Source organism: Antedon mediterranea, chromosome 5 (genome assembly GCF_964355755.1).
Source record: "Antedon mediterranea chromosome 5, ecAntMedi1.1, whole genome shotgun sequence".
Taxonomy (NCBI): Eukaryota; Metazoa; Echinodermata; class Crinoidea; order Comatulida; family Antedonidae; genus Antedon; species Antedon mediterranea.
Window position 1 is genome coordinate 2,064,569 of NC_092674.1, and position 15,073 is coordinate 2,079,641.

The 15,073-nt window shown below is 35.8% G+C and overlaps 3 protein-coding genes across 6 annotated transcripts in view; 1 reads left to right on the forward strand and 2 right to left on the reverse strand.

Moving 5' to 3' along the window:
* Positions 1-498: 498 nt before the first annotated feature.
* Positions 499-8,410, reverse strand: LOC140048736 (uncharacterized). Its single transcript, XM_072093515.1, has 11 exons — positions 8,072-8,410; positions 6,519-6,806; positions 5,714-5,809; positions 4,839-4,995; positions 4,239-4,582; positions 3,732-3,836; positions 3,294-3,441; positions 2,476-2,685; positions 1,889-2,073; positions 1,357-1,461; positions 499-920 (listed from the first exon to the last, which is right to left on the reverse strand). Exons 1-11 carry the CDS (start codon positions 8,072-8,074, stop codon positions 696-698), a joined length of 1,866 nt encoding a protein of 621 aa, XP_071949616.1. The 5' UTR covers positions 8,075-8,410; the 3' UTR covers positions 499-695.
* Positions 8,411-8,779: 369 nt separating this feature from the next.
* On the reverse strand, positions 8,780-10,780 carry LOC140049275 (uncharacterized). Its single transcript, XM_072094117.1, has 2 exons — positions 9,657-10,780; positions 8,780-9,212 (listed from the first exon to the last, which is right to left on the reverse strand). The coding sequence occupies exons 1-2, from the start codon at positions 10,703-10,705 to the stop codon at positions 9,110-9,112; spliced, it is 1,152 nt and encodes a 383-aa protein (XP_071950218.1). The 5' UTR covers positions 10,706-10,780; the 3' UTR covers positions 8,780-9,109.
* A 470-nt stretch (positions 10,781-11,250) lies between these two features.
* Positions 11,251-15,073, forward strand: part of LOC140049554 (rho guanine nucleotide exchange factor 6-like) — a 43,469-nt gene continuing 39,646 nt past the window's right edge. For all 4 annotated transcript variants that reach the window (XM_072094454.1, XM_072094455.1, XM_072094456.1 and 1 more), the window contains exons 1-2: positions 11,251-11,380; positions 13,196-13,445. In XM_072094454.1, the coding sequence (XP_071950555.1) occupies positions 13,244-13,445 (202 nt within the window). In that variant the 5' untranslated portion in view covers positions 11,251-11,380; positions 13,196-13,243. The remainder of the gene's footprint in view (positions 11,381-13,195; positions 13,446-15,073) is intronic.

Below are 15,073 nucleotides of genomic sequence, written 5' to 3' on the forward strand. Positions count from 1 at the left end.
AGTGACTTATTTCTATTTTATATCACTGTGCTCCACTGGTGCTAAATTTGGTCCACTGAACCAGTTACCGTAGTACTATTTCTATTTCGGAAGTAAATAAAGGCATACATGGCGCTCCGTGAGAAGTAGAGAATGCTCGATCGTCGAAATGACGCTCTGAATATACCTCGTCAATCTTAATAATTTTGAAGCGCCCTCTAGACAAAGTATAGTACTTTTGACGCTAAGCTGTCTGCACTATCATTATCAACTAATTTGACAAAAAAGTGTGATGTGCCCAAATAGGGTAGTGATATTCCCAAATATGGTAGTGATATTCCCAAATATTGTAGTGATATGACATCTTTATTTCCATATATGACCACATCACATTTTTTTATCACATAAAGTTCTGTTTGATAGTGTAGATAGAGCTAACTTATTTAATAGCATTTACAACTTTGTTGAGTGAGGGATCTGAGATTTCTATATAAGAACATAACACTAGATAAGAAGTAAATGTATGAAAACATTTTATTCACTATACTTTTAATACATAAGTAAAAACGTTGTTTATAATATATAATACACGTTAAAATGTATTTACAAACTGACTATAGATTTCAAAACCCGTAAAATGATGAATCATTTCTATACTACTGGTGGTATACACCAGAAGATGACGTGGACTGATCTTAGGAGGAGAAATGAAAAACTCAGTGTTTGGCTGAGCCTTTGATTTTCACCGTGAAGTTTATTCTACCCTCAGATCGCGAATGGTCAATGTTTGCCGCCCATGTGAAACAGACGATACGGATAGATACATTCTCCACCGGACTCATCATTTGGACGGTTACAAAAGAGTTGACAAGATCGTCTGATAAAAATCCCGCCGATGGTGTGACCACGACAGATCCAAGTATTCGTTTGTCAGCGTTTGTCTAGAAAAATAATGAATACATATACTGTGACTTCATTTTCACGTATGGTCAAAGCTCTGTCTACACTATCAAACAAAAAAATGTGAAGTTCCCATATATGGGCATTATTATGTCATATCACTACCACATTTAATCATATCACTACCATATGTGGCCATATCACACCTTTTTTGTCAAACTAGTTTGATAGTGTGGACAGAGCTTAAATTTCCATTTACCAATAGAGAGCAAAGTAAGACATAAAGCATTGTCAACAAAACTGTGATGTGCCCAAATATGGTAGTGATATGCCCAGATATGGTAGTGATATGACATCATCATGCCCATATATGGGTATGAATTCAACACTATGATATCAATGGAAGTAATGGCTGTGTTCTTTTAAGCCACAAAAAGTGGTCTCTCTCTCTCGTTTTTCAATTATAAATACAGTTACCTTTCCCTCGCACGTTAGAGGCAGGTGAGAGTCAACGTAGACATCTTTAATCGTGGTTGGTATCAGCATTGGTAGGTATGGCAACGGTGCCCACTCCTTGGGGTTCTATATAGTTGAACATAGACATTATTATTATAAAAATAAAAGATACGTTATTATTTTAAAAATAAATAAACTTGATAATCATTGACAACAATCAGCATTTATAACAAAAAGGCAACGATGATATTATAATCTGATGTATGATGATGATGATATTGATGATGATATTTAATATTGATGGGGTCATGGGCTGATTATAACATACCTATAATGTTTAAGTTATATTATTAAAATGTATATATTATATTTTTGTTTTGAGTTTGTGTTGTGTCCGTTGGATATTGTGTTCTGCCAATTCAAACAAAGCAAACAGAATTTTTATTATTTTTTTCTTAAAACAAATGACAATAAATGACACTTGACTTGATAAGAAAATAAACACACTCATTGTTGAACCTATTTTGAATTATATCAATTCCTCTGTACTTACTCCCGTAAAAGTAATTATAACGCATGGACAACCACTTGCATATCCAAATTTAGTAGCCGGATTACAGGTGGCGTGTGCACTAGAATCTGGCAAAAACATCGACAATGCGCGGACGTACTTCATGTAGGTCGACGGTACGGTAGGCTTGTATGATATCACCGCTTTATCTGGAATCAACTGAAGATCTATAGATTAGTAAAACAACTATTAGATACGTCATTGTTAAATTCACGCCATCTGATTGGTTTAAAGTTACAACTAATCCCTGCGTCTGTCTTTTATTGTAATCGTTTCTTTCTGCAGATTTCGATAACTCCGTGCTTAGACCCAGAGTTAACCAAGTCAATATTTGAATAAGGTATATCACTAAAGCTCTGTGTACACTATCAATCCTTTTGTGATAAAAGAAAATGCCCACATAACACGGACATGATGACGTCATATCACTACCATATTTGGCCACATCACACTTTTTTTGTCAAACTACTTTGATAGTGTAGACCAAACTATACGGTAGCTATAGAAGTTTAATTCTAATCTTATTTTTTTCTTTCTTTTTTATTCATTTATTTTTTTTGTTCACGCACTTGGAGGGTCTACAAACTCTTGAGATGCTGCTGGAAGTCCACTGTCCTCGTCGATATCAAACGGCCAAGCACCGAACGGAAGAGGTCCTGTCCCGCCATCTGGCCCGTCAGATCCATCCGTCATTGTTATGACGCCACGCGAGGAATTGAAGTTCACCATGTATTCGGAAATGACAGGAGTTACACTGTGTTGCATTGGACGGTGTATAGCTGAAATGTACATTTGAAATAATTATCGTATAAAATACAAATGTATCATTGTGTCCCCTGCCAAAACAATTCTTTAAAATAATTATTTTTTCTTTATGTCCCTTTCTAAATGTCTCAGATTAATCTTGCTGGCGACATGCGTAGTACCGTAAATAACTAAGCGGTTCAATAAAAGGTGTAAGTTTCCCCATGTCGCATTGTATTTCTTGTACAGCTTTGTTTCACTAATGTCCAACCAAACCAGCTTGGTGTGTACTTGGACGCGACGCAATGCAACGCAAGGCACAATTGACCAGTTAGGATAATCCATAGGCGCGCGTCGTCGTGATTGGTCAAATTCCGTCATTGGGTTTCGTCCAATAGAAGCAAACTTTAGGCTTGGTTCCTACCCTGGCGCAACACAAGGACATAAGCGCAACGTAAATGATTCGACCAATCACAAGCGATGGATTATTCGAAATGCCGCTTGTGTCATTGGTCAACTCGCTTGCGTTGCGTTTACGTACCTCCGCTACGTATCTGTGTGAACCAAGCCTTAGTGAGTGGCCCAATTCATAATCAATGCTGAGGCTTCGCGAACCACTACAGAGTAAGGCAAACATACTCACATGAAGTTATAGGTCCGTAACCTAAAAACATATAATGTGGTCGATACAGATTGAACGTCTTGTCGTTTTCAGGTATGTTCTTTTTTCTTGTAAATTTGCAAGATATATATCCATCAACATATGAAGAACTATGGACCATCAAATTGTCCTTAAAGAAATCAACATGTGTAAGCATGAAATAGAAGTTATCGAAGTAATTTTGGATTCATCAAAACCGTTACAATTATTCTATACTGTACATTCAACATATTGTAGTTTTAGATACTCTAAAGACGATTTTCCACTAGGCGAATTTGTTCGCGCGAATCGAAACGTCAGCTTATATTACGCGTAGAGAGAGATTTTGAAGATGGAAAATTCGCCTAGTCTTCTTGTTGACTCTATAAGCCAAGCCTAGTGGGAAATCGGCTTGATGGCAAAATACTGGTATGGACTTACCGGACTGGTGATCTCCTCCATGTAATGTCGAGCGGAGTACGCCTGCTTTACATCCGTCCTTCCCTCTGTTTTCCCTCTAATACAAAAAACAACATCGTCTTCATTCTACAGATTACAAAGATGATCAATTACAAATCTTCATCGATAAACATATTGCAAATCATTAATTTACCTTTTCATATTCCTCACCATGACATCGTCAATGGAGCAGCCAAGCGGCAGCTTCGTAAAGCTAGGTTCGCATTGGACGGAACGCAATTATGTACGGTACGCGCAATTATTTGCGTTGTGCGTACGTCTTGCGTTGCTTGAACTAAAAAGTCGAAGTTACTCGAACTATAGAGTTTTAACGTATATTGTGAACAACACTAAAGCTCTGTCTACACTTTTAAACGTTATGTGCTCATGGGCATGATGATGCCATATCACTACAATATTTGAGAATATCACTATTATTGGGCACATAACACTTTTAGACAAAGCTTTAAAATGGTGTTTGATACTAACCATTTTTTTATCTTCAGAAAAGGCCAGTGCAATCCATCCATTTGATTTACCAGCTAACAGAAATGTAAGAGAGTCACCCGTCTTATTTTCCTTAATTCGTACGCTAATATCGCATTTATTCCAATCACAATCATCAGGTACTTTTGCACACTGTTCGTATTTTCCACATTTGTTTAGTTTCAGAAAATCTGGTGGTTGAAAAGGGTCAGTACTACCTCCTTTGTCTAGTTTGTCAGTTTTTGGTTTTCCAGCTGGTTTTATGTCTGTTTCAGCATAAAGTACATGCTTTGCTAAAGATACTTTTCTTTTTGTAACCCTTTGAGGTCCTTGCATTAATGGCATGCCTACGAAATTAAAAAAAAACATAAAAACAGTAGGCACTAATAATTGTTAACAACATTCAAGTCTAAGTATTAAGAGTTACAAGGTATAAGATAACAAAGTTAAGAACAAAAATGCCTATCTGTAACGTCAAAAATAAGCACAAACTTTGAGCAGGAACGCGTTCTAATGTTGATAAAAATCTTACGCCTTTTGTACGCGCGCGCCAACTTTGTGCGTCAATATAACAGTAACATCAGAATAATGTCAAAAGCATACCTTTCTTTAGAGCACCACTAGCAAAAATTAAATACCATTTTCGTTTCATGTTAAAATACTGAGGTACAGACTTTAATATCTTCTTTCTTGTAAATACACAATGTATCATTTTGTTTTTACGGTCGTATGTTGCTTTTAATATCGTAGCTCCTTCAATCTGAATATGAAATAATTAATAATAATTACAATTCAATTTTATATTTTAAAAAGATCTTCATTGATTGTATTGTTCATCTTAGCCTTGGTTGCGATGAGATATCATTTAAAGATGTATTGTGCCCCAAAAACATGAAAAATAAAGATAAAATAAGACTTTGAATAGATTATTTTGTAGATTTAATAAAGCTAATCACTTCGGTAGAAAAAAGGGAACAATTGAAAGTTTTCATCTATAAAATGAAAAAATAAATGATTAAATTCAACCAAAAAACCATTTGCTGGTAGCCAATTTGACTATTTTTTGCTTTAAATTACAGGTTTTCAGGTAAATACATTTTTTCCATCCCATTTTTGGTCAAAGTGGATAAATATTATGTAACATTAAAATGGCATATTAAAAAAAAAATTATGAATGAATTATTTTTTTAGGGGGACAATACATCTTCAATAAAGAAACAGGAACAAAAACGTGTACCGGTAGTGCAATTTTATTCTAATTAGTTGATACTGTATCATGCTAAATACAAATCGTAAATTAACTATTACGAACTCTTGCCCGCGTTCAAGGTGCTGAAGTCAGATGTTTTGCCCAAATTTCACCCCGAGTATCCATACAATTACGTCATAATTAGGAAAACATCTGACTAATCAGCTACAATAAAATAATACAACAGGGAAGAGTAAAATTATACTCTTCCCTCCTGAAAATAACAAACCAAATCATCAACGTGTAATCTTGAATATTCTCCATATATGTGTTTTACTTGCACTTTCGTTTCATTTAAGACACAGGCTACCATGTCATCACTGCCCTAGTGAAACAAAAATTAAAGGCTAGCTCCATGTATACCATTTTAAGCTCTGACTACACGATCAAACTAGTTTGATAAAAAAAAATGTGAGGTGCCCAAATATAGTAGTGATATACCCAAATATGGCAGTGATATGACATCATCATGTCTATGGGCACATGACATTATTTGACACGTAAAGTTTTATGGTGTTGACAGACCTTTAGTTTTTATTAAACTTATTTTGTAACAACTTTATAATATTAACAATCCCACTTATTTTTTCTTCAGCGGTAAAAAGTAAAAAGATCATCGTAATAAAGCCTATAAAATAACTTTCCAATGTGAGTGCAACCGACTTTTTCATATGTTATAAGAAGAATTGACTGTCACAACACTACACTATTGCATATTTATAAATAAAATATAAATATAAATCGAACGATTGATTGATTGATTGATCAAACTTTTTGTGACAAAAAAAATATGAAGTGCCCAAATATGGTAGTGAGATGACGTCGTCACATACAATTCGATAGTGTAGACAGAGCTTTAGGGAAAAGGTATATAAATCGAAAGAATTACAACCAATTTTACACAGAAGATCAGTAATATCTAAATTACAAATAGTACCCGGTTGTGGATTGTAAGCAAAAATCAGTTTAAAGCATCATATAATTTAAACGTAACATAGACGTAAAACAAACCATTTCGTTTGTCCTAATCTCACCACAAATTTATCCTTTGATAAGCCTACAGCTACAAAGCCATCAGCGCTACCTCGTAGGTTGAATTTAAAAGATTTTTTATCACTGGTTTCTTTGACAGAGAGGGCATATCGACAGTTGCCGTCTTCTGGGTTACATTTGGCAGGTTGCAGATAACAAGCAGAACGGTAACAAAGTTTAGGTGTCGTCGTAGTAGACTTTAAATCGACCTTCGGGGAAACGTTTTGTCCCATACATCCGGATAGCCAAATCACGAGAACAATTAAAGAGCTTTTTGTAGGCATCTTTGCCTAAAGAAAATATAAAACAATATCAATATAAGTAAACAAAGTTAAATAAAATCAACTGGATTGGTTAGTGACAACGTTATGCATTTACTTGAATAAAAATGATAATTTATATATATATACTAGACAAAAAATATAAATAATACAATGCATTCCTTTAATTTCCCGATACTATATATTAAAAAATAATTACAGCTATATCTATTTTTAGTATTTATTTTATTCCTCTGTAATTGCTTTTGTATATATAAGTTATAGTGAGGCTTTCGAAACTATTGAACGAGTCTAATACACATTTCAACGATAGTTATATTACATAAACTCTGGTACACTTCAAACCCTGCCACTCCCAATCAAAGGACGTGTTTTTAATCCTTAACATATGAAAAATGTGTTAAATTGTAGTTAACATGTCCAACTGGGAGCCAACCTAGGCCAACTGTTAGGACCTACACCTGTTACCAGCTCCTACCACCCTCTAGAGTTTTCAGGCTGCTGGTTTTGACCTACAAACAAGGCAATGAACTTTAAGCCCACTTTAAGTGCAATACACCGAAATACGTGGCAATGTTATATTCATTAAGGTGTCAAACCATAAACACAATATATCCTCATGCTGCTATTAGTTGTTAATGACGTCATAGAGACACAAAGTTGACGCGCGCGTCAAATTCGTATTCTCATGCTGCTAATAGTTGTTAATGACGTCATAGAGACACAAATTTGACGCGCGCGTCAACGCGTACCATTTTCATCAGATTGAGCACGCCCGCGTTATATTTTATGACGTCATTGACAAGAGTAGTAGGAAACGATCAGTGTAAGAAGATCCAAACTTGTGGACAAAACTCATCCATTAAACTGGACTGGAATAATTCCATTTTGGTCGCCAAAGAAAAAATAGCCGGGACCTCCGCGCTTGAATTATTCATATTATTAGACCAATAAGATGTAAAATTGATTAGACCCTAATGCTATTTAGTTTAGTAGCTCACCAAATTAGTGCAAAATACAGGACCTTATCTTAAAACCAATTTATAATAATAGGGCCTACCATAATAATGATAGTCTATAGAACTGGAATTTAATTTCGCCAAAAGCATTCAAAATTATTATTAATTCATCTGATTTCTTTAATATTATGTTTAAATAAATCAATATAAATTCGGTAAATAAGATTTCAAAATATAATTTATAAAAAAACCAACAAAAAAAACAATTCCAAATGTCTTAGGCCTATACTACCAACAGAAAGGCTAAAAACTTACCATCTGCTCCAAGTAAAGTCCCGATGCTACTCAAGAATATACCTCACACTGTCTGTTCGGAAATAGTCAATGTACTGTTAGCCTGCTAAATAAAAGACTTCAAACTACCAATTGGGATGATGTCCACTTCCGATTGGGCCACCGACTGTAGTTAAAACAACACTGTTATTCCAGACAAAACCCAATTAAGAATTCAACTGATACTTCACTGCTTTTATACACCAACACTTAGGCCTATGTATAGTTTTTCCAGAATTGCTGTATTGTTTGCCAATCCACCGCCAATCAGCGCTTGGTACTGTGTTTACTTCCACCAACAATGAATAACGTTTCTTCTGGTTTGGTATAAAGTGCGTGAATAGCCCTCCTCACGTCAAACTGATTTAAACTTTTATTATTTAAACGTTTAAACATATGTTTATATATTTAATCTCCTGAGATTTTGCTCTAACAACTGCAAGGCTTTCTCATCTTCGATAGTAGTTTAAGAACGATTAACTAAGCTTAATTTCAGGATCTTTTGAAAGATTGCCAATTGCAAAATAAATCAAATTTATTGTGAAATTGTTCGATTATAATAATAATAATAATAATAATAATAATAATAATAATAATATATCATGACGAGTATGAATTTGCAGATAATACGTTTGATATACAGTAAACACAGCATATACTTATTCATAAAATGTAAAACAATATAATATATTCGGAAATGTTTATTAAACAAATTATAAGCAATTTTTTTCTAGACTAAACCAAGTTTCCCTATAATAGGAGTGTCCCCTGAATAGAGGTGCAGGTTGGATGTTAGTGTTAAAACGTATATTTCCCCTAATATTCTGTTCTGCTTCATGATAATGTGCAGATAACATAGCAGAAATAAAGCGTTGCGTCACTAACAATAGGGATGTCCCCTGAAAAGAGGTATCCCGCAAAGAGGTTCTAGTATAGACATTTATTATAGAAATCTATTTTTAATCTTTGGAATTTATTTAATCTTTAGACTTTAATATAAACGTCTTTGCTGCTAAATATTTATGTAGAATCCTTATCAATTGCTTCATTTTCCTCCTTTTTCGTTGTTCTTTCTAGTAGTTGTATGTATTGTTTTCGACGCCTGTAACTGGAAATACAACGCCTGTGGACAAAAATGAATGATTGTATTAGGCCTAAATCAACGCTCAGAGAGAGTGAAACAAATCGTTGACAACAGGGAGTATGTTATTGCTGTGTGGTTGAGTTATGCTGTGGGTGGGTGGTAGGGTTGGGTGGGTTGGGTTATGCTGTGGGTGGGTGGGTGGTAGGGTTGGGTGGGTTGGGTTATGCTGTGGGTGGGTGGTAGGGTTGGGTGGGTTGGGTTATGCTGTGGGTGGGTGGTAGGGTTGGGTGGGTTGGGTTATGCTGTGGGTGGGTGGTAGGGTTGGGTGGGTTGAGTTATGTTGTGGGTGGGTGGTAGGGTTGGGTGGGTTGGGTTTGAGAAACAACTGATGATAATTATGATCCAATTTTTGGTCAAAGTGAATAACATTTTTTTTTTGAGGGAGATAATAAATCGATTTGAATGAGCGGCTGCTGTATTTACCTGATCTGTGGTATCTTTAAGTAAAGACACACCAGTAGTATGAAGAGGGTTCCACCAACTGCAAGTTCCCACCAAATCCAGTTGCAGTGCAACGCACCTATGTCTACCTTTGTTATTATTTTATTATCTAGGCCTAAATCATTGCAGCGCGGTATGATATCTTTACGTCCCTTAGGTGCCAATATCCCTTCATTTAATTTTATCCAATTGATAAACCAGACCAAGTCACAGTTGCATGTGAATGGGTTACTAAAAACTGATAACTTATTCAAATTGGGAAAATCTTGCAATCCGGCCGAGGGACCTATATTTGCTAGTAGATTGTCGTGGATATACAGTACTTCAATACTGGCACTTGACGCCTTAAAGAATCCAGGTGGAATGTACGTGATTTCATTGTTGAAAAGCGCTACAAGATTGAGTTTTGTATGTTTCTTGAATAGACCAGAAGGCAGAAACCGTATGTTGTTGTCGCCGAGATTAACCCACTTAAGATTCAAGTTATTGTCGAATAAATCTCCGTCGACGGATGTGATGTCACAGTGACGAAGAACGACGATAGTTAAGCTACGAAGCTCCTCAAACCAACGTTTATTTACCTTTTTTAAGGTATTATAACTTATACGTAAATATGAAAGTTCATCCAAGCCACTAAAAGCGGTATCGTCAATTCTAGATTCCGTCAGTTCGTTGTTGATCAAGTCCAAAGAGATAATGGACAAATTCGAAAACCCGTATGCGTCCAACGTCGTTATAGCGTTGCTTCCAAGGTATAAGTTTTTGGTGTCAACTTGGAGTCGTGGCATCTTGTTCAGATCCTTTGAAGTGCAGTTTACATACCAACTACATTGATGGGAACATTGCAAATCATTTTCACAAAAAGAACAAGAGCATTTAACCTCCTCAACACAATCTTTTATTATAAAATCGCAGTGAAAGTCGCAGCCATGACATTTCTTCTCATTGTTGGTACCATGGGTAGTACTTACCAATGCACATAGGATTACTAGGCTTACAAATGTTGTCACAGACAAAACACGTAAGTACATTTTTGACCGATCATAGAGATATTATAGAATATATTGCAGTAAACTGATGTATTTCCTTCTTTCAATCGGAACCGACAAAACGAAAACGAGAGTGGCATATTGACATTTCCTATGACGCCTCTAATAGCAAACATCTCCATGATGATAGCTTCATGAAAAAAAAATGTACCGCGATTTTTAAACAACGAAAAAACAAAAACAATACAAACCGAAAAATTGTAAGGTCTAATTTTTTTTGTCTAGTCAAGTTTATATTCCTACCGATTACCATGCATCATATCTCATCCCTTCCCTTCCCTACTTCCCACTCTCCTCTCCCAATTCTCCTCCTCCCCAACCACCTATTCTACTGTCTATAACTTGATCTCTCTCCAAAGCAAGGAAGGAATTTTCTGTCTGCCACCACCAATGTTTGAGATATAAAAAAATCCAGTTAATAAACTCACACCCTATTTACAACATGCGAGATATTATTAATCCAGAGGGAGTAAAGACATTTAATACATTTTCTCATAACATTGGCCTGAACTCTGTCTCAAAACCGGGGACACGGTGTGAGGCTTGGCCGTTCAGTCAGATAGATAGGCCTACAGACTTGGACGTAAATTCCTCGAAAAGTAAAGTAATTGAAACCTATTGTAAAAAAAACAACTCGGGAACAGCCATCATGTTATTGTAAGTATGTTTTGAAGACAAAAAATAGCTTTTTAGTTTATAATAATTACGTTTTGTTTGTAAGATTCTTGGGTGGGAGAACGAATGAGAGGTGTGCTATCAACTCCCACCACACACCGACGGTGGAAGAGAGACGATTAGCCGCTAGTATTTTACTTCCGGTAGTTATCAAGTCGGGCTTACAGATGTATACTGCTCAAGTGAATTAACATTATCCTCGAGTACACTATGCTCTTGGTTTATTATGCTGTATCCTATATAGGTTCTATCTACCGTCATTACAGTTACTTCAATATGTTATGTATCTTGAACAATATGAATTATTTATTTATTTTAGGCTTAAACTATTGACTAATAAAAGCTACTGCCATGATGTGTTATTGTTTACTACTGTACGTATTTAATGTTCGCCGTGGCTAAAGATACGGTACCGTATTCTAACTTCTGTTTACTAAAGGTACGGTAAAATTGCATTACGTCATATTAATCAGCCAATGGAGTGCTGGTACGTGTGTGACGTCATCGTATAAGGACTTTTTTTCATATCGCGTCTGTTGTATATGTAGAGAATTCCTATCGGCGGCGCCAGACTGCGTGGATGTGTGTGCGCTGTAGATGAGGGTTTTATTTTTATTCCAAATGGCCTATTTAGGCCTATATTTTTTATTAAACTTTGTTTACAATGGTGACCATAAACAACAAGCAAATGCGGACAATAAAGGGGCCCTCAAATACTATGATTTAGACAGTAGCCCCAGGGCTGACGAGTCACAGAAATCAGCGCACACATGCAGCTGGCTCCAGCCTGGCATCGCTTTCCCTACACAAACAAACTCATGAGGTTATAGTACGTAGTAAGTAGGCCTAGGCCTCTGTTGAAACGGTTTTCTGTAATCTAGAATTAAAATCAATGTTTTGGCTTTTCAATAATAATAACAGACGTAGGCTACATTTAGTTTTTTTCACACACGACTGCGATAATAGCGATGAATGAAGCATAAAGAAAATGCGGTTGATCACTGTTTTCGCGAGATGAAAAAAATCCACAAAGTCCTTATACGATGACGTCACACACGTACCAGCACCCCATTGGCTGGTTATGACGTAATGCAATTTTACCGTACCTAGTAAACAGAAGTTACAATACGGTACTGTATCTTTAGCCACGGCGTTTAATGTTTTACTTACTTGCTTACTTGATAGATAGGCCCTGTATTCCTTTGAGAAAGGGTCCTCAATTTTTCTTTGAAGGATTTCATAGTTTTTGCAGAAATTATATCGTCTGGTTGTAATTTGTTCAAATCGGAAATTATTCTATTACCAAACAACTGTTTTTGTTTACTTTTTCCTTTCTAGGCCTATAGTTTATTATATTTTTTGTTTCATACTTATAAAGCAAGTAACTCAACATTTTACAGTGATTGATAATCTATAATCTCATGTTTTGTAAAGATCTAAGTTTAGGTTTAGAGAGTGGAGTAGAAACAGATGATTGTGAAGTAAGAATCTTCTTGAGTTGAGGTTTTTTCTTGAGATTGCAGTCCAATTTCTTGAGATTGCAGGCCAATTTCAGAGGTTTGCGATCTATCTTTAAAACAACCCCGCAGAATTATAATAATTAATAGAATAAAAGACAACAATTATGCATACTTCATGGCAATCCAAAAATCTTGCATTCCAATAATATTAATGTTAAAAACTTTAGAACAAGATTTAAATGCCTAAATATGGTAATACCATTTGTCTGCTAAAAGTTGGCCAACTAAATTTTTTTCAGTGGTGTTTTATTAAAGCATATTTTTATTTTTTATTTAGATGATGTAGATACGCCAACTAGCAAGTAGTAGTATTTTGAATTGCATCATGGCTACCAATATAGATTCCATGAAGTTGGTGCGAGCACGTTTCGCGTACAAAGCCACTAGCACAGATGAACTGAACTTTAACAAAGGTGACATCGTTATGGTCACCCAACAGGTTGAGGGCGGATGGTGGGAAGGAACGCTAAACAGTAAAACTGGATGGTTCCCTAGCAACTACGTCAAAGAAATTCCCTCTGCTGGTGGTGAGTTCTAAATTTCCTATCGCATTCAGGCAAAATGGGGGTGGGGGGGGGGCGGGGGTGTGGAATCAGATTGTTAGTCTATTGCATTTACAGTTTACAGCCCATTTCAACAACAAAAAGATGCGCCCCCTCCCCCTCCCCCTCCTATGCTATTAGACAGAGTCTTTAATTGGAAGGTGCAGCTAATCATCTGCAACCACAGTCTTTATTTGGAGAATGTAATAACTAATATATTACATTTATTTCTGAGCTGTAATTTTGCTTTAACCCGGTCAGCACATGTTTAGGCCCTTGACACTCCTTAATTCAAAATCCTGGTCAGGGTCAGTAACCAGTTAAGTTGTACAGTAACTAAAAAACTTCACTAATAACCAATTAAAAGATGTTCTAACAACATTTTAATGCTTATTTTAAATTTGTTTACTGCCAAAAAGGATTTTATTATTTTTATTGAACCATGTTTGATGAGGGTAGCCCATCTAGCAAAGCTGATCATTGGGCCCTCAACAATACAATAATACACAATACACACAGATAACTTTATTCACAAACAAGTTGTTCATCACAGCAAAATATCCATTATGTTATTGTATTTTGATTTTCAGTATGCTGCATTATAATGACATTCTGTGACTCATATCATTATAGTGCCAATGTTTAATAACAGCATGCAATAATGTTAATGCTAATGAACATAATAATGCAGACATTCATGTTATTACAATAAGAAAAAAGATGCACAAGCTACACTTTCTACCTAAATAATGGGAAAAAATGTTTTTGCTAATAAGCCTCAGTTGACAGAGTGTGTCGTAGTGGTCAGTTGACATAGTGTGTCGTAGTGGTCAGTTGACATAGTGTGTCGTAGTGGTCAGTTGACATGAGTGTGTCGTAGTGGTCAGTTGACAGTGTGTCGTAGTGGTTAGTTGACTGAGTGTGCCATAGTGGTCAGTTGACATGAGTGTGTCATAGTGGTCAGTTGACTGAGTGTGTCGTAGTGGTCAGTTGACTGAGTGTGCCATAGTGGTCAGTTGACATGAGTGTGTCATAGTGGTCAGTTGACTGAGTGTGTCGTAGTGGTCAGTTGACTGAGTGTGCCATAATGGTCAGTTGACTGAGTGTGTCGTAGTGGTCAGTTGACTGAGTGTGTCGTAGTGGTCAAATTGTTAATGGTTAGTGTTGAAATATATTCCTATAACAACATGCTTTTCAAATTCTATGGGTACAACCCCAACATCTTGAAAACCCAACTGAATCGATATAATTATTATTATTACCGCATAGTACCCATAGTACCCCCATGAAGACTGAATACAAAAATTCAACTGGATACAAAATTTGGCAAAAATGATTGCATTTGTAATGTTTTTGTTGTTTTTATATTTGTTTTTTAAATGTAAAATATGGTGATACTGATTTTGGTTCAAATAAATATTAAATTGAATGTATTTTCCTTTCCTCTTGACATGTAGACTAAATTAGAGCATGGGATTACTGTACATTTGAGGATGGGATTATACTTGGGTCATACTGTATACCATAATGTAACAAATATAAGACTATTTTGTAGGCTACAGAATACAGCAGAGACTTAGTAGAAGTCTTAAAGCATTTTCAGGAAGTTTCTT